The 27,712-nt window shown below is 48.2% G+C and overlaps 1 protein-coding gene across 1 annotated transcript in view; it reads right to left on the bottom strand.

The window, feature by feature from the left end:
- Window positions 1–6,265: 6,265 nt before the first annotated feature.
- LOC111154175 (calpain 13) overlaps window positions 6,266–27,712 on the bottom strand; it is a 49,196-nt gene continuing 27,749 nt past the window's right edge. The window contains exons 8-21 of the mRNA XM_022513608.1: window positions 27,556–27,630; window positions 26,211–26,356; window positions 24,359–24,498; window positions 20,632–20,643; window positions 18,197–18,396; window positions 17,134–17,170; window positions 16,713–16,769; window positions 13,375–13,432; window positions 13,212–13,270; window positions 11,636–11,704; window positions 9,960–10,035; window positions 7,915–8,043; window positions 6,855–6,910; window positions 6,266–6,292 (exon numbers count right to left, since the gene is read on the bottom strand). Of these exons, the coding sequence (XP_022369316.1) occupies window positions 6,266–6,292; window positions 6,855–6,910; window positions 7,915–8,043; window positions 9,960–10,035; window positions 11,636–11,704; window positions 13,212–13,270; window positions 13,375–13,432; window positions 16,713–16,769; window positions 17,134–17,170; window positions 18,197–18,396; window positions 20,632–20,643; window positions 24,359–24,498; window positions 26,211–26,356; window positions 27,556–27,630 (1,141 nt within the window). The remainder of the gene's footprint in view (window positions 6,293–6,854; window positions 6,911–7,914; window positions 8,044–9,959; window positions 10,036–11,635; window positions 11,705–13,211; window positions 13,271–13,374; window positions 13,433–16,712; window positions 16,770–17,133; window positions 17,171–18,196; window positions 18,397–20,631; window positions 20,644–24,358; window positions 24,499–26,210; window positions 26,357–27,555; window positions 27,631–27,712) is intronic.

Genomic DNA, 27,712 nt, shown 5'->3' with positions numbered 1-27,712 from the left:
CATACTTATTGGTAAAAGACCGTTTTCTCCCAAGATCAGGAACACCAAGCAGACAGGGGTATCTGCTTCCTTCACCTTTAGTCGGCATTGTCCTAGAAGTTCTAGCCAAGAAAAGGAGATAAGAAAAATAAAAAAGGCATCCAGATTGGAATGGAAGAAATAAAACTACTTGCAGTTCCACAGATGACATGACTTTGTACTTATAAAATCCTAAGGAACCCCCCAAAACCATTAGAACTGATGAATGAGTTCAGCATGGTGGCAAAATGTGAGATCCATGTATGAAAATCAGTTTTCTTTCTATACATTAGCAATGAAAAATCTAAAAATAAAATTATTTATAGTAACATCAAAAATACGATACGTAGGAATAAATTTAACAAAGAAAGTACAGGACTTCTACACTGAAAACAGTAAAACATTGCTGAAAGAAATTAAAGAAGATCTAAAACAATGGAGAGAAATCTCATGTTCATGGATCAAAAAGCTTTAGATTGTGAAGTTGGCAATATTCCCCAAATGGATCTACAGATTTACGTAATTTCTATCAAAATCCCAGCTAACCTTTTTTTCCCCTGCAGAATTTGTAAACCTGTCCTAAAATTCATGTGTAAATGCAGGGAACCCAGAATTACCAAAGCAGTCTTTTATTTTATTTTTTTTTTTTAAGATTTATTTATTTATTTATTTGACAGAGAGAGAGAGAGAGAGAGAGAGAGAGAGATCACAAGTAGGTAGAGAGGCAGGCAGAGAGAGAGGGGGAAGCAGGCTCCCTGCTGAGCAGAGAGCCTGATGCAGGGCTCGATCCCAGGACCCTGAGATCATGACCTGAGCTAAAGTCAGAGGCTTAACCCACTGAGCCACCCCAAAGCAGTCTTGAAAAAGAAGGCCACGCTGGAAGACTCATACTTTCTGATTTCAAGACTTACTACAAAACTTTATTAATCAGCACAATGTGGTACTGAAACAAGGACAGACATATAGATCACTGGAACAGAATGGAAAATTCAGAAATAAATCCTTACATCATGCTAAACGAACTTTTGAAAAGGGTGGTAAGACAATAAAATGGGGCAAAGATTAGCTTTTTCAACAAGTGGTGCTGGGATAACTGGATATATACTTTCAAAAGAATGAAGCTGGACTCCTATGTCACACCACATACAAAAATTCCCTCAGAAAGGATCGAAGACCTAAGTGGAAAAGCTAAAGTATAAAACTCTTAGGAGAAAACCACAAGAGGATTATTCATGATCTTGGATGAGGCAATGATTTCTTGTATATAACACTAAAAGTATAAGTGACACAAGAAAAAATAGGTAAGTTGGGCTTCAACAAAATTAAAAATTTGTGTTCTATAAATGATATAAGCAAGAAACTTAACAAACAACCTGTAGAATGGAAGAAAATGTTTGCAAATCACATAGGTGAAAAGGAACTTATAAATACAGTGAATATTATATATATATATATATATTTACAAATATATAAAGAACTCTTATAAGTAGGTAACAAAAAAGTTAAATGAACCAATTTAAAAATATAAAAAGTTAAAAAATATATATATAAAAAGTTAAATAAACCAATTTAAAAATGAACAAAGAACCAGAATAGACATTTCTCCAAAGAAGATAAACAAATGGCCAGTAAGGACTGAAAAGATGTTCACCATCATGAGCAGGGAACTGCAAACCAAACCACAATGAGGTATCACTTCACACTCTCTAGGATGGCTCTAATAAAAATGTCAGACAATAGTAAGTGTTGACAAGGTTGTGGACAAGTCGGAACTCTCATTCACTGCTGGTGGAAATGCAAAATGGTGCAGTGGCTCTGGAAAACAGTCCCTGAGAATGTTAACATAGAGTTACCAAACGACCCAACAATTCCACTCTTAGGTACACACACAAGTGAAATGAAAACACACATCCATGCAAAAGCCTGTATACAAACATTCATTGCAGAATTATCCCCAAAAGGTGGGAAGCAGAAACAACCTAAATGAGTGTCCATCAATGGGTGAACAGATGAATAAAAGATGGTACATTTACAAAATGAAATGTCATTTGGCACTAAAAAGAAATGAAGTCTTGATGCATACTACCACAGATGAAAGAAACTGGTTACAAAAGACTGAATATTGCATGAGTCCAATTACATAACCTGTCCGGAATCGGCTGATTTATGGATTCAGAAAGTCGATTAGTGGCTTCCCAGGACTAGAGGGATGGGGCTAACATAGGAAGTGACTACTATTGGGCATGGGTTTCTTTGTGTGGTGACAAAAAATGTTCTAAAATTATATTGTGGTGATGGTTGCACAGCTGTGTGACTATACTGAAAACCACTGAACTCTGTATCTCAAATGGGTAACTCATTATGATGGGTGAATTACATTTCATAAGACCTTAAGAAAATGTAAGGAGTGGGCAACAATAACAATAAAGAATTCTGAATGTTATGATCCAGCCAGTGTGACAGTGAGTAAGTAATATGAGAACCCAATGAGGTTAAGACACAAAGGATCAGGACTTATGTAACTAACCCCAGGACTGAGCAGACAGTAGGGGCAAGGACCCAAGGTTGGGGAAAGAATGAAACATTGGAGGGAATAAAGGAAATGCTGGTGTGGTGGGAATGGAGCACAGGAAGGAGGAGAGATATGAGGTATGGTTAGGTAAGTAGGCAGTAGGCAGATGGTACATGCCATATTCATGACTTTAGACTTTTCCCAAATAGCAACAGGAAGACATTGAAGGGTTTTAACCTGGGGAGGGCAATGATTGGATGTGAATTTTATTTTATTTTATTTTATTTTATTTTATTTTATTTTATTTATTTATTTGACAGATAGAGATCACAAGTAGGCAGAGAGGCAGGCAGAGAGAGAGGAGGAAGCAGGCTCCCCGCTGAGCAGAGAGCCCGATGCGGGGCTCGATCCCAGGACTCTGGGATCATGACCTGAGCCAAAGGCAGAGGCTTTAACCCACTGAGTCACCCAGGCGCCCCTGGATGTGAATTTTAAAAAGTGTGCTTAGACTGCAGGAAATTGACTCGAGTGAAGTGGGTGGATATAGGAAAATCAGATAGGGAGCCAGTGCAAAGTCAGGGAGAGAGACGGTGTCTGAAAAATCTAAATTGAAGTAGTTTGAAGGGAACGTGGGAGGTGAGGATGTGGAGACAATGAGCTCTTTTATGAAGTTTGGCTGTAAAGGGAGAAGATGGCATTGTGGCTGGAAGGGAATAGGAGATGGAAGAAATTTAAGAGATAAGCATGTTTCAGTGGGAATTGGATGACACCAGGAATGAGAGAGAGAGAGAGAGAGAGAGATTTAATATTGAACACAGAGGAGAGAATTCATTCTATTGGGTCCTTGTGAAGGGGGGAGGTAATGAGATCCAGAACATCCTCAGAGACATATGCCCTCTAGCATAACAGGAGGAAGGTGGGAGATGGTTATAGATGAAAGAGAGTTTGTAGATTTGGAGGCAGAACTTCTTCACCCTTCTGCCTCCAGTTCTGCACAGCAACCCATCTGCCAAGAGTGACTAGATCTACTTTAAGAGTATGATGTCAGAGGACCATGAATGATTAATGAGGAAGACAAGGGAACACTCTTAAGGATGATGATAGACATTAGTGAAAGAGACTGAAGCACACATAACCATACATCTTATATTATACTTTCTTCTTACATAATGTTCAGAACAGGAAGTACAGAAAGATTGGTTAAGAGGGACTTGGGACCCCGTGTAGGTGGAAGGATAATGAGAAAAAGTCCAGTTATTTCAAAAGTTCAAACTTTAGGTCCTGCATGTTGAATTAGCTCGAAGATACAATTGAAGAATCATTCCTGACATTAGAAATCGTGCAGATTAGAATAGGAATTAGGCAGACCGAAAATGGGAAATATTCACATGCCTTATTTTTAGAAAGGAATGAAAGGGGAATTCATGAAAATACAGGTAAGTCTAAATAACTTTGATCTCTGCCAGGTATGTTAACTTGTGTTCATTAAGAAGCATCAAGGAAATATTTATGCTAAAATATTTCTTTATGGAGAGATTATCTCTTGATTTCAAGGTACAGGGTTGGGAGATTAAAGAAATGCTGTTTATAAAAATTATAGGGTCCCCAAATATGTTGATCACAGGATGGCTGCCTAGGAGAACTATGTATTTCAAAGGGACATTGGCATATAGACATGGTCACCAGTAGGTTTCAGATGAGAATCATCAGGAATAAGTAAAAAGAGAGGCCTCAGTGAGGCAGCAGAGCTATCTGCAAGGGTGTGAAGGTCTGGCTTGTCCAATCTTTTTTCTGCAGTGGTCCAGAGTAGAGCTTGATGCATGGGTGGAAAGTTTGAGGGAAGTAGATTGTTGCCTCTTGATAAAATAATACCTAACACCCAGAAATGTCCAACCATGAGGAGCACAAAATATTGAGCACCCCAGTCCTGGAAGATTCCAGCAGACTGTTGGGGCTTCTGCTACAGTAGCATGGGGTCTGGGCTATGTATCTCTGGGGTCTATTCCCTGAAAATAAACATGTAGAAGAAATGCGACATGGGCATTAACTTTTCAGCACACTCACGCTAGATTTACAGATGCTGACGGCTACAGATGTGTGCACAGCTGCAGAGTGAGGCAATGGTAGAGCCGAGGCTGGACCCAGCTCTCCTCTCCCCAGGCTCTGGTCATTTCTGTTGTTCCACACATTAGCCTTTCCTGTGATGAGTGATTGCCTTTCCTCTTTGGAATTTCAAATAAAAAATTCTAGAATGAAACTGGCCTACTCTTTTACACCATATACAAAAATCAACTACAAAAGGATTCAAGACTTGAATGTAAGACCTGAAACCATAAAACTCTTAGAAGAAAACTTTAGGGGTAAGCTCCTTGGCATGGATCGTGGCTTGACATGGAAAGTGGCAATGATTTTTGGATTTGACACCAAAAGCAAAAGTGACAAAAGAAAAATAATCAACTAAGACTGATAGGCATTTTTTCCAAAGAATGCGCACAAATGGCTCACAGGTATATGAAAAGGTGCAGAACATCATTAGTCATCAGGGAAGTACAAATCCAAGCCACAATGAGATACCACCTCACACCTGTTAGAATGGCCATTTTAGAAAAGACAAGAGATAGCATGTGTTGGTGAGGAGGTGAAGAAAAGGGACCCTTTGTGCACTGTTGGTGGGAATGTAAATTGGTGCAGCCACTCTGGAAAGTAATATGGAGTTTCCTCAAAATATTAACAGTAGAACTATCATATGATCCAGAAACTACTTCTGGGTATTTATTGAAAGAAACAAAAGCACTGACTCAAAAAGATACGTGCATCCCATGTTCATTACTTACAACAGCCAAGGCAAGGAAAGAACCTAAGTGTCCATCAGTAAACGGATGGATAATGAGAACGTATTTTATATACGAAGGAATATTACTAAGCCATAGAAAAGGACATCCTTGCCATTTGTGACAACATGGAGGGCCCCTGAGGGCATTATGTAAAGTGATGTAAATCAGAGAAAGAAAAATACTGTATGATCTTACTTATATGTGGAATCTAAAAACAAAACAAAACTCAGAGATACAGAGAACAGATTGATGGTTGCTGGGAGTGGAGGGTGGGGTGGTAGGCCAAATGGCGGAACATGGTCCAAAGGTACAAACTTCCAGTTATACGATAATTAAGTCCTAGGGATAGAATAGACTGCACTATGGCTATAGTTAACAATACTGTATTGTATATATATTTGAAAGTTACTGAGAGAGTAAATTACAAAAGTTCTCATCACAAAGGGAAAAAATGTGTCACTGTGTGTGATGGATGTTTCCTAAGCCTTTTGTGGTAATCACTCCATAATATATACATATATCCCATCATTATATTGTACACCTAAAATGAATATATTATTAAATGTCAATCATAGTTTAATTAAAAAAATAAATGAATTAATAAATAAGAGTTCTAAATCCCTCACTCATGACTTTCGGGCCACACTCTTTCATCAGTGTCCCCTGGTCATTCCACCCATGGTTTGGATGAAGCCTGCACCATTGGCCTTGAAATTCAGGGGCCCTGAGCAGTTGAGCCTTGGCTTGCACAGATAAGGGCTCTGTAATCTCTAGGCAGGCCCCTCCCAAGGCAAGAGTCTTGTGTGCAGTTCTTAGAGGAGACAAGCAGTTGTGCTAGAAGGAAACGATTCTAGAGCTGCCATGTCTTACCTGGACTCTGGGGTCTTCTCTACTCCTCGCTTCAGTTATACATGACCAGGTTCATCCACTGAGAAATAAACATCATCATTATGACATAGCTTAAAACTTGTTTGCTTAATACAGAGCAGGGCAAATGGTACCCCCTTCCTTGAAAGACCTCAGTCTAGTCTCATCAAAACTTTCCAGCTAATTCCAACCCAGCAGGGGGTCTGAAGCCCTCATCACAACCTATCTTTTGCTACTCCCTGAGGAGCTAGGCAGTGAGAGGGATAGCTGAGGTTGACCAGCTGGCTAGGCCAGGAGGCTCTCTTTAAAGCTCACGGGGAGTAAGTTTAATGCACAGTGAGCTCAGCAGGTGTTTCTCAGTTCCCTCTTGGATTTATGACGCCCACATAATCCTCTGCTTTATTAAGCTATTGGAAAAAAATAAAATCTGTCTGCCAAGATCCTAAAGCAGCCTTGGCAGTCCGTAATATATAAAGGCAGTAATTGGAGGCAGCCAGGCCGGCAGCTTGGCTGGCCTTTGACAGACCAGCCAATATCCTCAGGGAGAAAAATGCCCCCTAGAATCAGGAGAGGAGAGGTGGCCTGGGACTGTGCCCCGAGTCTGGGAAGGGAAGGCACCTCACCTCCATTTCTGTCAGGTACAGTCCTTTCCCATCCTTGGAGAGGTTCTGGAAAGTCTCTAAAGAGGAGGAGAGGAATCAGGATAGGTCAAGGGAGATAAAAGCAAATATGGCGACTCTATGTAAAGCACTTTCTCTCTCTCCCTCCTTGTCTCTTCCCAGCCAACTCCACCCCTGAGGGACAGCTCTCTGTGACCGCTCCGGCCCACACACGCCTCTCCCTCTTCTCGTGCCCTTGCACTCTTCACCCGTCCACACATGGCTGAGGGGATGTGTGGGCCTGTCTTATAAAGTATTCTACAGGCACCCTTTGGAGAACCTCCCTTGTCCAACAGAGAATTCTCTGGAGGTTTATGCCTCACCCTTCTCTCTTATGCTCCCAGGGCTCTGGTCTCTCAGTCTTCCTTAACTGCCTGGCCCAGAGCTGTGAGATTTACAGTGGTGCACCATGCCAGTGATGGGATAAAGATCAGGATGAGGCCAGATGCCACTTCTACCCCAAACACAACTCTTGAGCTATATTATGGCTTGGGGTTTCACATAGGATTTTCTTAAAAAATAAAGGGCAGGGTGGCTCTAAGAAGTGTCCAAATATGTGACCTACATAGTACAATTTCTGGAGCTTTGGGGAAGCCCCCCCCCCCCCCCCGCCGCCCCTATCTATCACTTGTGCGTTAATTCCTTCAGCAGAGACCGCATTCATTGCAAGACTATAGTGTAGGTTTAAGCTATAAACAACATGGAGAGGGGACACAGTGAGTTAAATGAACCTTGTTCCTGAAATAGGCACTAATTAGGGTGGTGAGGAAATGAGAGCCTGGGATAGGGGACTATCCTGGACAGAAAGAGTACAGAAGGGAAGCAGGGGACGCAGACGGGGGTCTACCATTACGCAGGCTAATGATGGCTCTGCGTCATGGAGCAAGGGCTCCTCATGCAAGACTCCAGCCCACTCTGTTACAGAGGCCTGGCCTAGGCCTGGGGCAGGAGTGCATTCCTGATCCTCTACAATGTTTCTTGGTCACTATAATGGTCTCCAGGATGTCGCCCAGGTGACACTTACTTGCCATGGCTTCCAGCCGCAACAGGAGGCAGACCAGGCTAGGGAAGCTGACCCTGCCGCTGTTGTCACCGTACCGGAGGGTCATGAGGTCCAGCAGCTCGCTGCTGATGGAGATCCCTGCAAGGAAGCCTGGACCGTGGGGTGGGTTAGTGAGCGGGAGGAGGCTGGAGCAGGTCCCGTCCTCTCACATGCAAAGTCTAAGAAGCCACCCGGGGTGGTGACCTTCCACCACTGTTTCCTATTCTGTCTGGCTCAGAGGCCAGTTCACTTCAGTTCGTGTTTTTGCTAATTCTCCAGTTGCCCCCTTCTTGACTGTTGGGCCCCGGTGACATTGTTCTGGAGTTTGACCAGAGACCAACTCCAGAGACTCAAAGCAGGAGTTTGCTCCCAGCCCTGCCTCCATCAGGCCTCTCTCTCGATCGGTGACCTTGTGAAACCACCTTGTTCCCTGACCCCATGACTGCCTGTGGGTCTCAGGTATGAACACTCCTAGTGTGAGCAAGTGTGGTCCCTAGAAGTGGGAGATTCCGTCCTAAGTTGGTGGAGCAGGAAAGAGGCTGGTCCTTCGGGAGGAGACCACAGTCAGAAGGTGGCCACAGGTGGGCGAGACACAGGCACCTTGCTCTTTTTGGGCCTGGTTGTCTTGTATGTCTAATTATGAGCTCCGGGAGGCACCAACCCCATAGCAGACAGCAGCAAACTGGCAAACGGCTGTGCCTATAAGCTTTTGGGGGGCAGGAGAACCTTGCAAGCCAAACCATCCATCAATGGGGTGAGCCTGGCGGCCCGTTCTCCAGCATTAATAAAATAGGAATTCAAATGCCATTAGACCTTTCGCTCCCCGGCTCGTCATATGCAGAAATCACCCTCTTTTCTTATGGTACCTCCACTGCCCCATTCAGTTATCTGCTTGGTCCCTGAAGACGTTTTAGTTGGATCCCAGCCATTTCTATCTGTCTGCCTTTTCTTATTCTGGTGTCACCAGTGTGGTCTCTTATAAAATTTCATTTTTTTCTGTAGCTATCCAGGCGTTCTCTAAGTGCGGTCCCCAGACGAAGAGCTTCGGCCTCACGTAGAAACCTCTTAGAACTACAGATTCTTGAGCCCTACCCAAGCCCTCCTGGATCAGAAGTTTTGGATGAAGGATGAGGTGTTTTCACAAGCTGTGCTTGAACAAACTTCCAGGGAATTCCAGTGCCCACTCAAGTTTGAGAACCACTGCTCTCGGGCAAGAAGAATTAAGGGGAGGACAGGTGCTAAGGACAGGTGCTAAGGACAGGTGCTTCTCCCTGCTCTCCAGGCTGGGGCCCCGCGGGAGGGAGATCTGTGGAGTCTCTCCTTCCAGCATTTACCTGGGGGAAACTGAGCTTACATTTTCTCAAGGAAGGCGGCAATTTTCTGACTTAACCTTTTTGTGATCCATTTCCCCCACTGGGACAGGGCAGATCACGACTCCTGATCACAGGGCAGTGGAGACGATCAAGTGAGAAGAGAGGAGTGCAAGTTCTCCCTGAACCCCGAAGCTCTTAGGCAGCCTATGGTGTATCCTTGTCATCATCCGAGGATTGAAAGCTCGGACTGAAAGCTCTGGCCTTCTTGAAGCAGACAGATTTCACTTAACTCCAACCTCTGGGAGGACAGTACATCCACCTGCTCATAGGGCTTTAACCCCGACAGTCCAGAGGTTGAGATGGAAGAGTCTCAAAGGCCAGCTCGAGCTCTGGAAGGGGTCAATTATGTGGGGTCATCAATTATGTGGGGTCATTTTAGCACAGTTAGAGCTGTTTGGAGACAAAATGCAATTGGGAAAATTGACCGGCACATGAGAATTCAGGTTGGGGAGGATAAAGGTTGAGTCGTGAGCCCGGAGGCCCGCAGAGGCTGGTGTAAGCCAGGGGAGGCCACAGGAACTCTGTTCTCTCCTGACCCTCAGCCCCCCTGCAGCAGTCTTGCATATGGCATGCAAGGGGTGTGCTCTCTCTCTCACACACACCCCGCCATCACCACGGCCCCAATCATGACAGCTCTGAGGGGCCCCGATTTACCTGCATCCCTTACAGCCTTCCACAAATCCGAACTCAGGAAAACTCCGGAGTGATTCTGGATGTTCTGGAAAACTCTCTGATTCAAGAAAGGAAGTAAGAAGTCCAAATGAGAGCTCTCACCCACCTTAAAGAGGATGTCCTGGGGAGAGATCCTGGAAATCCCTTTCCCATCCCTGGAGACTGTTTCAATAAACTTTGAGGGGACCCAGCTCAAAGCAGCTCATCTAAGGACCAGGGGAGGTAGCAGTGGGCGCTGCCTGGTAAGGCCAACCACACTGGCTGCCCTCTCTGGAGCTGTGGGGCTGTGGGCCTCTCTCCCAACCCCCTTTCTGTCCTTCCCCATCCCCCAGACTGGGCTCCTGACACGTGGCCGCTTGCTGTGTCTGGGAGGTGTAGAAATCTCTCAAGACTTTGTATACGGTGGTGGTTAAAAGCACAGAATTTGCAACCAAAACGGTGGGTTTAAATAAGCATTGACTATCAGCTGTGCAACCGTGGGCAAGTGACTTCGTGCACCCTGGACTTTCGGACCTCTCCCTGCTTCTCACCCAAGCCCTGATCAGCCCTGCCCTTCAGGGGCGAGAAACAGAAGCTTGGGCAGGTGATTTGTGGGGAGGAAGCGTGCAGCTGCCCCACAACTGCACTCGGGCTCCCTGTCTGGGTCTCTGCTCAGCCGCCCCACAGGAGCTGTTTCAAGGCAAAATACCCCCAGCAGGAGTGCGACCCAGGCCCGTGGAGGCAGCGATTACTGTGAAATAGCAGCCCAAGATTGTTTTCTGGCCTGATTTGGCTTTTGGTGAGTATATGGAAAGACCTCAATTGGGAATCACTCACTCATTAGTAATTCATTAGTTTGGTCATTCGTTGGACATTTTTGAGTGCCTGCTGTGTACGAGGCACTAAGAAAGGCACTGGGGGAAGCAGAGGAACACGAGGGTGTCCCTGCTCTGCAGTCTAATGGGGGGGGGACATATCAGCCATTATAGTGCCTTGTGTGTCCCCCAAGTCAGGGACTAGGGGATAATTCCTGAAATGCCCCACAAGAACACCTTATTATTGTGGGTTCAGGGGGATGTAACCGGGCCTGGGTGCAGGTGAGCCTCCCCATGAAGAGATTCCTGAGGCTGGACAGTCAAGGGGGTCGGTCCTGGCCGGACTCTGAGCCTCCCGGTTGGGGCGGAAGGAGTGAGTGGGAGGAGTCCAAGGGCGCCTCCTGGACCCCAAGGCAGGGTCCCAACTCCAGGGACAGCTCTGATGAGCTTAGACCTTGTCCTGAGAACAATAGGGAAGCCACACTGAGGCCACAGGCCACATGTGTGATCTTGTTGTGTCTGGCTGGTGGACAGGAAGGTAATGAGACGAACAGGTGCACTGGGAGAATGTCTCGGGGACAGGGAGCTGGGAGCAGAGGACTGGGGGAGGGAATTCTGGTGGGCGGTCTTAGCTGCCACCCATGGTGACCCTCTCTCCTTCCACCTCCTAGAGCACCCTTCATCCTGCCACTTGCTCAGGCATCGCCTCGTGTCTTCTAGTGAGGCGTGCAGTCTCCCCGAACAAAATGCGAGGCCTCCTGAGGGCAGGGCTGGGTAGCTCTTCTTTCGCACCCCCAAACCCTCTGCAGGTCGGGCACCCCATAGATATTTGCCAAACAGGACACAAAGAGAACATGCCGGTACCTGGCAGTGGATGAGCCGGCCCCACAGCCTTGCAAACTCCTCTTGCTCAAGCCGCCCGTTCACTTTCAGCTAGCGGGGAGTTAAGAGTGGACGTGCATCTGGCAAGTGCACAGCGGTGAGCAGGGACCCGCCCACGGCGCCAGGAGACATCCTGCCATCAGCTAGTATCACCGTCAGGTCAGCCATCAGCCCGCTGTCACCTGGGTGTGGCCCCACCCCAGCGGGCCCCCACTGTGTCTGCAAGGGCCCGGCTTAGCTTCATTTTGCAGAGGACAAATTGGAAGAAGAAAGAAGCCCTGAGAAAAGGAGGCCAGCATCACATGCACCAAGGGAAGGGAGACCCTGGAACACAGCCTGCACTGGCTGGAGGGGGCCCCAGGCAGGGGGGAATGCGGAGGAACATACGGGGGTCCCTGCAACCCCTGAAACAGCACGAGGGTGCAGATGAGTGGCGGGAACCCGTTAGAGCCAGCCCTGGTCGCCCTGTAGCAGGGGGATGGGTTTATACAGAGCTAATGCCAGGAAAAGCATCTCTCTCTAAGTTGCTGGAGGGGAGCAGTGGGTGGGCAGAGGGTGAGCAGAGCAGACCTGTCTGCTTTGCAGGGCTCTGGCAGACACCATGTCCCCCAGGGTGAGCTGCCCTGGGCTGTGCAGGGCTGCAGGGCCCTTCTCTTCATTTGTGGGGGACAGGCAGTGTCTCCAGGTGACTCCAAACCAGGGCCAGCAGACATAGGGCTTGATTTAGGATTTCAGCAAAAAGGGCTCTTGTTCAACAACGGCAGCCCCCCATTCCCGATCGGGTCTTGTTAAGAGTGAAGGAGCCGGGATCCGTCTCACTCCAGGGAGGCCAAGGAAGGTCCCCGGGTGCAGCTGGGAGCCAGGCTCTCGGGGGCGGCCAGGGGACAAATAGCTCCTGGGAGGCGGCCATCGGGACTGGAGTCAGGAGCCCTGGGTTTAATCTCCAGCCCAGCTGCTGGTGCCCATGGACAGCTGTGACTGTAGCTGTGGCACGGCAGCGCTAACGGGGTACTGTGTAGACCAAGGCGTTTTCTCCAAGTTCTGGGGGTTGTTCTCTTTACTGAATTGGGGCTCATTGAACAAGGGATTTTAGGAAGACCCACCCAGGGTAAGGGGAGGGGTGGGAGGAAATCGGCCCCCACTAGTGCTGCTGGGAGGCCCTGTGGAATGAGGTTAGAACACAGATTGGGAGGCTGTAAACTCTTCAAAACCAGGCACAACTTCGGGCAGGCCGTGGGATTACTAAACAGGCTGCGTAGGCTCTCCAAACTCCTCTCTCTCTCCCCATGCGATGGATCTAGTCTTGGCATGCCACGACGCTTGGTAAGTGCTAACCATTGACATTGTTGCTGTGGTTGTTTGGGAGAGGCAGTGAGTTAGCATAGAATCGGCAGGAACCCAGGCTCTTCTGCCAGCCAAGCCCTTAGAACTGAAGAAGAGAAAACACTGCAAAGCGAAAAGCATTCCTAACGTCCTAATGAGACCCTCCAGGGCAGCCCAAAGAGCAGACGGACCCTTAGAGCTGCCAGGACAGGGGAGGGGGCACAACAAAGGATACGTCCATCAGAGCCACGATGCTCCGGCACTCATCTAGAGAGAACGTATGTCCCGGAGTTCCTGGGGAACAGGAAGGATGGAAATGTTGGGGCCGGGGGTGACACTGGACTGGTTCAGCAGTGGGAGGAGGGTGGGGACAGTGGGCTTGTGGGGTCTGACCTTACCTGTCAGGAGCTCCTGGTTGAGAAGGCTCTGAAGCTGGGCGGCATCCAGGTTCAGTCCCTGATCCAAACGAGAGAGGAAGACAGGAACCCCCTCAGTGCCCAGGAGCTGAGCGGCACACCTGCCTTATGCTAGAGAAGCGCTCAGACTTCCAAGCCCTTGATTCCCACCCCGTGCCCATCAAGCCTGCCATGAAGCCTTTCCCAGTTGCTCTGGGTCATGAATGTCTGCAGTGCTCATTGCTCCTGACATTTGATACCACCTGTGGGGCGCCTCGCCTTTCTCTCTTCCTTCATTATTGGACTGAAAGCAGCAGTTGCCTCCTCCCCACCACACCTGGCACTTGGGAACCCCTCAGGACAAGGGTTGTTGAAGGAATCCATTCATCCCCGCAGGCGTGTTTTCCCGTCTGCTTCCAGGAAGGGATGGAGAGAAAATAGTACTCAGTGTGTGAGTGTGAGCACGGGCATGTGCGTACGTGCGTGTGCAGAGGAGATGAAAGTGCCAGGAATCTCGGCGCAGAGGAGCTGCTCTGAGAACATTACTTCTCATGAGCCTTCCTAGCCACTAGGCAAAGAGGAAGACAAGGGTCTCCTTGGATTAGAAACAGGAAGTAGGGGCGCCTGGGTGGCTCAGTGGGTTAAAGCCTCTGCCTTCGGCTCAGGTCATGATCCCAGGGTTCTGGGATCGAGCCCCGCATCAGGCTTTCTGCTCAGTAAGGAGCCTGCTTCCTCCTCTCTCTTTCTGCCTACCTGCCTCTCTGCCTCCTTATGATCTCGGTCTGTCAAATAAATAAATAAAATCTTTAAAAAAAAAAAAAGAAAGAAAGAAAGAAAGAAAGAAAGAAACGGGAAGCAATGGAGGCTGAGGGGAGAGAAACTTTTCCCAGCCTGATCTTCTGAAGTGGTGAACTGCATTCAGTTTTCTCCTAGGGACACTGAGCAGTCTGGTGGGGAAGCACCTTCCACGATGATCCCACAGAGAAGCCAAGCTGTGCTGCGCGCAGCCGTTTCTCCCACACAGGCTGGTGAGAGCTGAAGGGGCGATGTGCCATCCGCACTCCGGGAGGGCTCCCCGTGGGAGAAGGAGCCAGAGTGAGGTCCCTCAGCAGGTGGCTTAGCAGAGCGGGGCTGGGTCAGGTGGAAGAAGGGGTCTTGTTGGTTCTTCTGAGAACACACATTGCAGAGACCCACAGACACGCTGTCCCCAGGGTTGGCCTCACCACCTCACTGAAAGCAAAAGCAGTCCCTCAGCTTGTCCTCTGGGGAGGACCCCTTTGAACGTCCCTGAGAAGAACATGTGGCCAGTGTTTGAAATCCGCCCTCAGGTCATCCCTCTAACATCCCACTGGCTGGGTTATGTCAGGAAAGCCAGCATTGTGTGTCCACTATTGACAGAGTTTTTTCCTCAAAAGAATCATGGCACCCAACCTGCAGAGCAGTTGGCAAGGAACTCTAACTTATGTGGAGTCACCTCCTAGAATACAAGTAGCTTTGAGACATGGACCATGTCTCCTTCCTTCTGCATGTCTCTCCATCCTAGGACACTCCCTGACCTGGACCAAAATGTCTGAGGAGATGAGGATAGGAATGGAGATGAAGACTGCCTTAAGCAACTACCCAAAGAATTGCACATCTCTCTCCACCATGTTAACATAAGATCCCTGAGGACTGACGCTTTGTGTTCCCAAATCTTAGCATGGAGCTGGGAACGTCCTAGGTATTTGGTACGTTTGCCATTTGGAAAAATGGATAGACAGGCATGACTCGGCTCAGAGGCTGAACATGTCCTTCCTTTCTCCCAGGCAAACCCTGGGTTATAGGACCGTCACCACTGTCATGGCTGATGAAGGTAACTGACGGCAGTGGTAGCACCTCATTGCATTCCCTTAAGGCTAAACAGATACAAGAGATCGGGAGACAGGACTGAGTGGGTGCATACACCAGCATTTGCTTTCAACTTTCCTTTGAGGATACAACCCCTGAGGGTAGTTCACAGATTGTGCGGAACGATGCCAGCTGGGCCCTGTTCAAGGGTGCTCAGCCAGGGGATGAAAAGGGGGTGCGGTCCAGTCTATTCCAATTCCGAGTTGTGCACCTTGGCGCAAAGCTGCCTGTGTCTTTTATTTTAATTCCTACAAAGGCCCCATCTGGGCTACCAGTTACCCTCTACGAGGAGACATTTGGTGGTTGTTTGGAAAAACCCTGATTAGAGGGAATCTGGACCATTTGTCATATGACAAATTATATTATTTATTTCAGATGTGCAGGTGCCTGAAACATGCCAAGGACTTTGCCATCTGCCCCTGAAGGAAGCCTGGTCTCAGGTATCCTAATTAGGTCCTGCTGATTGCCTTGGGCAGTAAACTTAGTTTGGACATCTGCTCTGGGGAAGCTAATCTGTCTTAATTCAACACAGATTGACTGAGCACCTTCTCTGGGCCAAGGACAATGACAGATATTGGGGACAAGGAATGCATATGATGCCATCCCGGCTTTGGGAGCTCACAGACTGGAGATGATCATCTGGGCAGACCTTGTCTTGCATCAAGTGAAGTGTCTTCTGAATCAGCCCAGATGTGGACCTGAATCCTGGGCCCATACTGATGTCAAGGAGGTCCATATTGAGCAGTTCCTTGAAACATATTCCCCTCACAACAGGCACATTCTTCATTTCTCCTTGTTTTTCCCTCTGGGCTCAGGCGTCCTGAATAATTCCCTTTTAAGCTGCCTCCTAGTTACCCCATTAGCCCTCTGAATGACTGGCATCCTTCCTGTCCTTGGCCTCTGCCTGGCACAAGGCTGGCAACATACACATGGCCACATCTATCTATCACTTTGCTCTTCCCAAACCAACATGACTATTAATGGCAAAAGGCCCATCGTGCAGAGCCCTTGGCAGCCACTTTTATCCTGGCACGTCAAGGAGTTCTTTATAACGGTTTATTAAACCATTAAGAAAATCCTCCGTGCACATAGGTGGCTTGGCAGGAAAAACACCGTTGGTGCTTTCTGGAGCTGGCTAGCTCCTGGGAGGAATGATGCCAAGGAAGGTGGCAGAGCAGAAGGAAAGATTTCAGGGGGTATTGACAATTACTTGTTTAAAGATTTCAAAATACCACCACCCCCGGCATGAGCCCCACCCTCACCAAGGTCTGCTTTCCAGCCTGGATGTCACCCAGCTAGGGTGCCACTTCTCTCCAGTGTTTGGAAGCCAGATCAGTTCTGGAGACATGCAGGGAGAGAGGCTGATAAAATGACCCACCAAGCACTTTTCTTCTCTGTATCCTGATAAGGGCCTGGGGTCCCTCCATCACTCATCCCCGTGCTAGGTACTGTACCTGTTGAGCGTATTTGTAGAAGATGATTTCCTGGGAGCTATTTTTTGGAAGACTCCCCTGGATCAAAGGAAAAATAGTCAATATCAAATTTATGGGGAAAGAAGCTATCTGTCTGGTGCAACGAAGGCACGAGAACCATTCCCTACACCTGGATCTGAGACAGAAGCTTCCTCCAGCAATCAGATAAAACTTGTAGGGGAATGAGAACACCTAAACTTGTGGAAAGAAGATGACTGTGGAAAGAAGTTTCCAGCTTGACCTTGGAGGCTCGGTCTTTTCCACTCTGCCCTGCCCCTTGGAGCCTCATTAGCTCATTATGGTGTCTCTATTTGCATCGGTCAGTGAGGTAAGAAGGAGACAGAAGTTCTTGGGGATAGGATGCAGCCAATGAAGCCTTCCAGCCAAACCTTCACATACCCACCTTTAGTGCCGTAAGGTTGAAATTGTTGTCCAGGTTCCTAGAAAAGCAGGGAACAGTGGGACAAGGATGAATGACTCACTATTTAAAGGAAGACTGCAGTGGAGGACAACCTAGGGTGGCATTGGACATTTACACCAAGGATCTGAGAGAAGGGCCCTCAGCACAGAGGGATGTGAAGGGGGCAGCCATGACAGCAGACAGCTCAGCACCATCACCACGTGTCCAGTCTTTTGACCGGCCATCATCGGGTCTACAAACCGTTTAGCAAACGGTTCTTTGCACAACAGGATACACACAGACAGTGACCCCCACGGCCGAGATGGCAGATAAGCTTGGTCTTATGTTCCAACTTTGGTGGAGCAGTGGCTACCTGGCAGACTGAACTGAGGCTCTGTCCCAGCTCAGTTGGAAAGATGGCTGTGACTACACCGATGTCTGCCTCATGCCCAACAGGGGCTAAGGTGCCCAGGAGGATGTGTACTTGCTGACCCCAGTCTTGACCATTGACTTAGCACTAAAGACTCTCCACCACTGGACTCTGTCTTTCAGGCCCATATTTCACTGTCTCCTGGATGCACCCCACCCCCGCTCTGGTCACATTTCAGACAACCGCCATGACCGCCACGGACAACCTTCCTGTGCATGTGGCTGATGTTGCCTATACTTCAACAGGTCCTGGGCTCACCCCTGTTCCTGCTTCTGCTCATGCTTTTTTTCTTCTACCTGCACTACCTTTTTCTTTAAACATCAGACTACGTTTTCTATCAAGGACTAGCTCAAATGCCATTGTCTCCAAGAGGCGTTCCTCAATTCCTCTTGCCTGAGGCGGGTCCCTCTCCTCTGTCCTCCCATGTAACTCTGCACTTTGGCCAAGCAATCGCCCCATCCTGTTCATGGTCTCCTTGTTGGGTCAGACTCTCTCGCCACCCTTCGTGGTGAGCTTCTTGCAAACGAGGCCCGTGCCATGTCTCCTGCTGACACAGTACCTGCTTCCCAAGATGATGCCATGGGTTTTTATAAAATTAAGAGAAATCAAACATTTAGAAGCCCAGAGTTTGTGTACCTGTCACCATCTGGCATTTTCAGGAAGATTCGGAGCAAAAAGTCAACGGCTTCACTGTGGGCAGAAGTGACCGCCACGTAGGTCCCAGGGCTCAGACTGTAGCGCTTAGTGAGGCTGCCCCTGGTTTTGGAAACTATGCCCTCGATAGCATTTCTGAATTTAGAAAAGAAGGTGGGTGGCAACTTCTGGTAGTGCTGGAACTGGAGGAAAACATGAAGATGGTTAGAAAGCCCCATGGGTTTTATGGACCCAGACCCCAAGAGAGACCCACCACCTTCCAGACCTCTCTCCATTCACCAAAACTGCATTACAGGCCTTGAAAAGGAAGACCCTGCTTACCTGGATTTTCAGAATGCCACAAAATTCAGGCTAGTATTTAATATAGATGTTAACACCACAATGAATGCAGAAAAAAATACGGTTTTTTAAAATTTTAGTTAATTAAATTTAAATTTAATTTTAAAATAATTTTTTTAATTTAATGAGATAAAACATGGTTTTATCTCATTAAATCCCACAGAATCCTGGGCTTGGGGGTTTCTCTTTCTGCTTATAAAGACTTCCGTGGAAACCAAGGAAATTGTCCCAAAACTGAATTACTTCTGGAGCCCCTGACGTCCCTTCTCTCCTGAACCTTCTACAGGACCCTTTGGACTGTGTAGCTCTGCAGAGCTGGACTCCTTCATTCTCTCCATTTTGTCTTCCCAGCAGAGCCCTGGAATTCCTTCTCGTTGGAAAATAATGGGCTCTGATCATTTTCCTTTTCTTTCAATATTTTCTTAGAGACAAAACAATAAATATAATGCAGTTCCCATTACCAGACGTCACATACATATTACATAATAAAAACCCCTTACTAAATAAATTTTCCCCAATACAATCGAGCACGGGGATTCCATTTAGAGTGGTTACACAGCGTGAAATGATTATTTGTGAGCTCTGCCTTGGGGAGCAACAGGGAGAAAGGGGGAATTTCTTTTCAGGGGGTGGGAGCAGGGCTGGTCTACAAGATGAGACAGGAGACCCGTCACTGTCCCACGTAGGCAGCAAGGGCTGGGTGCAGCCTCCAAGGTGATTTTGCTGATGCTAACAGTGACCCCACAGGTTTGGAGTCTGAGTTGTGTGAGCCCTTCTGGCAAAAGCAGTGATGGGAATGATTCTTCTCCAGAAAGCCAGCACTGTCCTGTGGCTCTGGGTATGTGTGTGTGTAAGCACATGCATGTGCTCATGGGGAGGCACTATGTACAGAAGAGTGTGGGCCTCCTACAACTCAGAATTCCCCTGCTTCCCTGCTCTCCTGCCCTCCTCTCTCCATTAGACTTCTGTAGCCTTGTCCGGAGTCCCTATCCCCCAGAGCAGGCTTGCTCAGGGGCAGGCAAAAGTGTGAGTATGTGACACGATGGGAGGCTCTTGGTCTAGTGCACAGAGACCCAGCATCCAATTACTGCAGGCCTATTTGCATACCGACTTGACCCTGTAGTTCTAGGGATGGGGCTTGTGCCTTTTCCTGGGTCAAATTCCCACCCCTCCCTCTAGCTCTGGAGATTTGTTCCTTGCACCTGGGTGCCTCCCTCAAAGCCCTTCCAGAAGTTCTACTCCCATGACCCGGGTGCTGGAAATAAAGATCAGATCCTGAACCCAGCTCTGTGGCAGGGCCACTGGTGTCAGTGGCTGCCTTGCTACCCAGTTTCTTCCTGGGCTTCTGAATTCCTGCTTAGAGAACCCCTGTCCTGGCTTCTGTCTTCCTGTTGGGGCACCCCTGGAAAGGCCTAGAGGAGCTTCCCTGGACCAGAAGCATGCTATGGGTACCACCTGTTGGCTGCGGCTACATCCTTGGTCCCCAGGCACACACACTTCACCTGGCAGCCATAGCCCTGCAGAGCCCACATCCATTTAACTGGTCTGTGTGCCTGGAACTACATCTGTCCTTCATCCTAACTCTTAAATCACCCTGTACCAATGTCGAGAATACCAGCTCAGGAGAGGTGGCAATTTGGTTGGAAGAGAAGCTAGCTATGGCCTGCAGGTACATTTGCAGAGGACTCCCCCTGTTTGTGGTGGATTCGGGGGCTCACCAAGAATAGGAGGCTAACGTCCCCCCAAGATGCCATTAGCTCTAAAGAGGAAAGAACTGCCTGCATCGGTCTTATCTATCAGAGGCCAAATTCTCAAGGATGGTTTCTTGTTTGCAGCCCCTCTTAGATCTCAAACCAAAGAACAGCTCGAGGGGTCAAACTTTTTGACCAGGACAGCAAAAATATGTCCCGCATGGTTGATCTGTTTGGAGATTCTAAGTCTGTATCGGTTACAGACAACCAAGACTAAATTTGCAGCCACGGAATAGCAAGAAATGTGCTGAAGATCCTGGTGTTGGAAGGGGCGTGGAGGTTTACCAACACACAGGAACACAGGCTCGAGAAGGCGCTGAGTCATACCTGGGGGTCGACCTGCAGGGAAGAAAAAGAAAGGCAGGTTCAGGAGCCTAAACCAAAACACAAAGGTAAGCAGATTCCAGCAGCCCGGCTCCGGGCCCTGCGTTCCTTCTTCCTACCATCAGCCTGTTCCCTGCACACCCCACGGAATGGGAGCATGACTCATTCCCCGTGCAGAGATGCGAAGAGAACACCTAACCTGTTGTAGGCTGTAGGGAGCTCGAGGGGGAAGAAAATGGAGGGGGAGAGTCTCCCTTTGTCGGCTCAGTCACGTGTGGCTACTTTTTATAGCAACAGTGATAAAATCAAGGGAAGAGTGAGATGTCGATAGGGTGGGGGTAAGACAGACACAAGATCAGATGTCAGTTTCCCAGCATCAGGAGCGCCAATGCGAGGAAACTTCTTTTATTCCACCACGCCCCTGTAAAACATGGTGGGAATTTGTTCTAGGCCTCCCGGAGTTTGTAGGGAATGTACATGTGTGTCTGAGTAGGGAAATACCTACATCCTGTCTTTCCATGTGGCAGAAGGAAATACTGAGATGCAGGCCCATTTTTAAGCCACCCTGCCACGCGTAAGGTGATTCCCTGTAACCCTGAAAGCAGACCCTGGGACCCCGTTTTATGGTTGTGGAAACATTCCCAGCAGTGTAACGAGCGGAGGTGGGAAGAAAGCAAGCTGCTTTGCTTCCTTGGTGACTAAGACCCACCGCCCAATGCTGTCATCCACTGTTGGTGTGGGTTTCGGTTCATTTCCCCTACTGATCCTACCCCCCAGCCCCCCAAAACCATGTACACAGACCGCTTGATTTGCCCAGGCAGACTTCTCTGGAGACTAAGAGTGAGCCGGAAGGGAGGTGGAAAGTTCCAGCCTTGAAAGGGGGAGGTTTGGGGTGAAGATGAAATGGCTTGTCCACCCTTGTCTTTTTTCCCCACCTATTGGTATACCACCCGTGTTTGTTATGATGAAAGGAGAATGGTGCTGCCATAGGAGTCGGGAGTCACGGGACCACGCCAGGACCAGAGCGCTGTACGTAGCGGTCATACAAGCAGCACGTACCCACAAACACCAGCGGAGCCCTGCAGACTTCGGAGAGTCTGGTGGCTGGCATGCACAGAGAGTATTTCTCAGCTAAACTGTGAACGAAACCCAAGTGTCTCTTGAGTTGCTATGGTCTGGACAGTTCTTTTGTGTTTAACTCAATCAGGATCCTGAAAGCTCCCCTGGGACCTCCAGGGAGCCTGAGGAGACCACAGGTCTGAGTGCCTTTTTAGCAAAGAGCACAGCTGAGAAATGCATCTCAGGCTGAAGAGCAGACAAATGGGCTTGGCAGCATTTAAAAATAGGTAGGATTACAATTGCGCCAGGTTCCTGAACTCTAAAGATTTCAGGAAAATCAGGTAACACAAGCCTGTTGTGATGCCCAGCTCTGGGGCACCAGACTCATAGATGGCAATGGGACCGGCATCCCTAGTTATGCACTGAGGCAGCCCTCTTTCCCTCTCTGGGCTTCTGTCTCTCATCAGAAGAGGACAGTGGTCCTCATCAGGAGAGAGCAGCAGGACTACCCTCTCCTGCTACTCTCTCATCATGAGAGAGAGAACTAATCAGTCTTGGCTGGGTAGACCAGATGGCTCAATTCCTCCCCTTCCCCTTTCTTTTGTTCTTCTCCGAAGAGACTCTGAGAATGAGAGTCCTCTCAGAATGCACCTGAATCACTTGGGATTCTTGGCTGGAAGCAAAGGAAACCAACCAGGATGGGATGAGCAAAAGTCATTTATGAGAAGTCTAGAGAATGCAGCTGGGAAAGTGGGTGGGAAGCAGGGTGGACAGCTATGCCCAGGATCTCCCTGCATGGATGCTGCTGGGCCCCAAGATTTGCTGTGGATAATCCTTTGGCTGGTCCCACCTCAAGAGTCCAAACCCAGAATGACCAAGATTCTGGGGATGGGGGAAGTGGGCATGAGAGGAGCACCTAATTGGACAAGCCTGGCTCGCATATCTACCCCTTTGCAATCCAGGGTTTGGGGAGAGAAAATATTTGTCCTCTTTGGTTGCTGTGGTGGGAAATGAGGCCCTGCCTTCCACCAAGTGGAAGAGTGTTCAGGTGCCTGGTGGTGAGGACAATGACAACCGTCCACTGCTGCTTCTTTCAATGTTCTCTGGTGGCCTCAGCAGGTTTTAGACACCTCAGAAGTACTGTGCCAAACCCGAACCATTTCTTTCCCATTCATTTCACGAAACTGGGAAGTGGAAACATGGTTAGAACAGAACCCAAAGAGCTCTCCTCCTTCGAGAGCTGGAATCATTGTTTTCCTTCAAGCTGTGAGCATCATGAGGAAAGCAAGCGTCTGAGCCCCGCTGAGAGGCCGGAGCCTGGGACCAGGAGTTACGGTATCAAGTACTTTCCCATCACCTCCTCGCTGTATCTTGGGCGGGTCGCTTACGCTCTCTCAGCTTTGACTTCCACATCTATAAAAATGATTTTTGAGGCAATGAATGTGAACACACGTCAAACTCTGAAACACGGTATCACTGTGAAGCCTTCTCACTGGCGTGAACTACAGCCAGGACTCAAGACTGCTCCAGCGTGAGCAGAGCACCCAGGAGCCCTGCCCGGCACACATGGGCTGACCTGGGGTTCTGACTGTTGCCTTCAGCTCAGTGAACAGGAATGGAGATTATTCCCAGAGATGCTAAATTCAGAGCCCCAGCCACAGAGGTGATGGCTATGTTTGACTGAAGGCTTGGGGGCAGCTGGTGCCTAATCCCCAGCTCTGCCATTAACTGAGACCTTGTCCCTCTACTTGCTAAGCCTCGGTTCCTTCAGTCCCACCATAAAGACAGGGAACCCAGCATTTGATGGTTGTGGGATCTTAGTTACCTTAGTCCAGAGAGGGTGCGGACTATATGATTTAAGAACCATTCACTTTATCTTTGGGATGCATTAAATTAGCTGGTAAAGGAGGTAGGAGCAGAGGTATCAGATTCTCTTTTGCAACACTTCTAAGTAATATTTTATAAAACGAACTCCCTGATGACCTCCTCACAGGGGTGTGTGTGAAGACTTGTGGGTGGAAGGATGGTCCCCCAAGAACTGTGAAGCTTGTTGGGAGTGGCATGGGGGGAGGGGAGGCCAGGCGGGGAGGAAAACCTGACCTTGGATGAATGGCCAAGCAGATGCTTGCAAGCCAACCACCAAGCAATGACTGGATTCTGGATTTTGGTTTAAATACAAGAGAAAAACATGCCTCCTGGTTTTAGAGCCAGGATTCGTTTTTTTGCTTAAACTCCTCCCAAAGTTTAGTCAATGACTGTCAAACTTTCCTGCACATAAACAGCACCCAGGGAACTTGTTACAAGGTGGATTTTCAGACTCTGTTCAGATTCAGAAGGTTTGGGATGGTCCCAGGAATCTGCATTGTTACAACAGCTGGTCTTGGACCGGACTACTTTTTGGCTGACAAGCGTCTGAGCCTGCAGCATACCAGGAAATGCTAAGTTATACCGGAAGGAGGCGTGTCCCACTGTAAGCCTGGTCAAGACTGATCTCCTGTTAGGCCCAGGTTTTCCTGTAATTTTAGAGTTGAACCAGGCGAACTCTAGGGCCCTTTGGGTTTGATCTCTGAGGTAGTTCAGTGAAATCTCCCAGACTGGTCAGCTGCTCTCTCTGCCCAAGGAATGCACAACTGTCTGAAAGGTAAGCACTGTCTGGTGCAGGCCATCTTACCTTGAACACATTGAGGCTTAGTGGAAATTTGTCTTTTGCCTTTAAATTTTGCAAGATGACGTTGATGGACATGATGGCATTGTTGCTTTCCATGCCTTCTGGCACAGAGAAGATGTACTGCGTGTCCCTCGGAATTCCTTCTGCATGAGAAAGAGCTATCACTGGAGCTCAGTTTGGCTTCTTTAAGACTCCTAGACCAGGGCCATTGCTAGACCAGGGCCATGCTGGTTCAGAAAGCTCTTGTGGCTTGTGTTAGGAAATCTGGATTTGGAGCCCTAAGGCTTTGGGTCCCAGTCCCCACAGTTACCAGTTGTTGCACAAGCTTCTTCATTTTGTGAGCCTCTGTCTCCTCCTCTTAACAGCAAGGAGGGGAAGTATGTTCCCCACTTGGTGAAAATATTTCCTTAACTGTAAAGTTGAGGGCTATTGTTGTCATAAGTGGAATGTCAGAATTCTCAGGTATGTATGAGCTTGTGCATTGGTGATAACCACCAGATCCCCGAAAAGCTAATCCCCAAGCACCAATGGAGACAGAAACAAAGAGGCAGAGGGATGGCCACTCGCAGTACTCTACTACCCAGGTGTGCTCATCAGAGCCAGAGCAAGAGACAGAAGTAAGGTGACTAATTAAGGTAGATTCAAATACATGGAAGAATGAAGACAAGTCAAGATAGAGAGGAATGAATGCACATCAGCAGGGTCACATGTTGGGAAGCTCTGAGAGGGGAATGGGGAAGCACAGAGGCTCCTCCTTGTGAAGGCTGAACAAGATGATGCATTCATGGGTACCTAGCAGTGCCCAGTGGGTATTTGCTTGCTGGCTCCCTTCCCTCTTTTCCATGCAAAGAATATCTAAGAATAGCCCCAGTGTATCATTTTGCGTAGTTCACTGATATGTGCTATATCCAGGGAAGGGAACTTTGGCCCCAAAGTCAGTTGAAGCTCTAGAAGGTCAGTCAGTTGCCCAAGTGTGACTGGTAAGTTCCTTAGAGTCCATCCATGGCCTCCTGGTGCCAAGGTTCTCTAACCAGCAGGGTGAAGATCCTGGGTTGAAAAGAGGGGCACCTGTGGGTCATTCAAGCTAGCCATTCTCAACAGGCAGGTGCCAAGGAGAGGGAATGGTCATGTCTAAGTGCAAACACATGCATACACTCTCTCTCTCTCTCTCTCTCTCTCTCTCTCTCTCACACACACACACACACACACACACACACACACATAAACTTGTTTGCATAGCTTCCCCTCTTGAGAATGTGTAAGAATACTCAGGTTCACGTTCACAGGGAGCTAGTTCATTCATCTGTGTGGCAAATGGGGAGCAGGAGGTGCGGGGAGAACATGTGACCCTCCCAAGGTCACACTCAATAAAATTCATCTCAGGGGAACCCAAGTCCAGGCTCTGAGGTGCCCACCTCTGGGATCTCAGGGTGTGGCGGCAGGATACACCCACCAACATGGGGCAGGAACATTCTCTTATGTCTGGATGGTGCTTTATGGGGCAAAGTGATGGTTTCACACAAGCCCTAACTTTTGTCTAGTGTTCTTTCCATAGCTCCCCAGTCCTGTGTAATTACTGAAGAGCAGTGAGCCTGTCCTCCCCCTGGGAGGCAGGTGTAGGCGAGTAGGACAGTGGGAGGGCATGACAGGGAAGGGGAGGCCCACATGAGATTCTCCCACCCAGCCCACCAGCAACTGTTTCCCTTGGAGAACAACTACTGTCCCTTTAGACTGGAAGATTTCTCTCAAATTCAGGCTGATGGTCTAGAACCAAAGGCCACTGAGACTTGAAGCCAGGGCAGGGCTAGGGCTGACTGCTTCCATCTGTCAGAAGAATTGCCAACATCATAACTACCTGCGGTATTACCTGGAGTTTCACTGTTCTTGAACATCATCTGGGACCATCTTCCATGAGGCACGTTTCCTTGGTTTAGACTGACTGGAAATTGGTTACATATATGCAGGCAGGAGAAGTTGTCTCGGAAATCTTGACATGACATCCTGTTATAAGCAGATTATAAACATCATTTTACTGGTTTCGTCCCTGGGGTGGGGGGTGCCCTTCTCTCCAGTCCACCTTTGTCTGTCAGTTCCAGTATTCGTAGATTTACCCCATCTTACCCAAAGACCAGAGCCTCAGCCTGCCTCACTCACTGTCAAGGATACTTCTCCCTCCTGTGGTTGGGAGGACAGGACTGAATAAAATTCCGAGTTCTGCAAGTCCCTCTCATGGCTGTGAAGGATGGCTGCTGTCTCTCTCTGCTCTGCGTCCCATATGGTGCCAGGAAAACTACTGTTTCCTCTGACCCTCCACCAAATTCATTGTTGAGATCCTTATCAGAATAAAATGGTCTCAACATCTAAAATCCCACCTTGTATTGGCACCCAGTGCTCATCCCGTTATCCACAACTGACAAATTGTTGGGCAGTACACCTGAAACTAGTGATGTGCTTTATTGCTAATTGAATGTGCTAATTGAATTTAAATTTTAAAAAAGGGCAAAAAAAAATAGGAAAAAAAATAACCCCCCCTTCTACTGTGATCAAAATAGAGATAATGGCAATATTTTTCCTTTCTAATTTACATTTGTCTCTCTGCTTCTTGATTCTGTAGACCCAGTCTCCTTTTCACACATGCTAAATCCATTTGAATATGTTACTAAGTAAACAATGTAACCTCTCAGGGAAATGTCCTTATTATCCTTTAAGATGTGAGCACATGGCTGAGAATGTGTTTTTTAAAAAATCTGGTCCTCCATAGCTGCTGGGCGAGGACACGGATGTCTCACCCAGAGCTCTAGAGTCAGGACTGGGAGATTAAGACCGAATAGCTCTTTTAGAAGACTGTGGAGCTCCAGGGGGACATTGTGGGTCCTAACACACAGATGTGATAATCAAGCATCCTGGTTTCAGGGAAACTATTGATTTCAAAGCTTGGGGGCCAATATTCCCTTTACCATTCACATTTCCTGGAAGTTCCAATATTTCAGAAATGAAATCCCTTTCACACAGAGAGAAAGCACACAAATAATTTCCTATCCAATGCTTGTGTGTCTTGGTGGAAAAAAAGAAATAGTCTCCTTCTACCTAGGTCTCTGCAAAGCTAATCCCTACTCCCACCAAGGTTTAGGAAAAGGGGTAGGGATTGAGGGTGTGGGCAATAGGTAAAGCTTTAAAATATAGTCTTAAAAGAAAAATACCAAAACTCGCCATCTTCCTTATTCTCATACAGCTGTCTTCTTTGTTGGTCCGGGATTTTCTGCCATTCCAGAGACCTGAGCGTGGAGACACAGACCACAGGGTTGAGAGCTCCCGAAGGACTGCATCTCTGCAAAACGTGCCCCAGCAGGAGACTTG

The sequence above is a fragment of the Enhydra lutris genome, unplaced genomic scaffold, assembly GCF_002288905.1.
Source record: "Enhydra lutris kenyoni isolate GAN:26980312 unplaced genomic scaffold, ASM228890v2 scaffoldscaffold35, whole genome shotgun sequence".
Classification (NCBI taxonomy): Eukaryota; Metazoa; Chordata; class Mammalia; order Carnivora; family Mustelidae; genus Enhydra; species Enhydra lutris.
The sequence above is the reverse complement of the archived record's forward strand: the minus strand, read 5'-3'. Positions and strand labels throughout refer to the sequence as shown.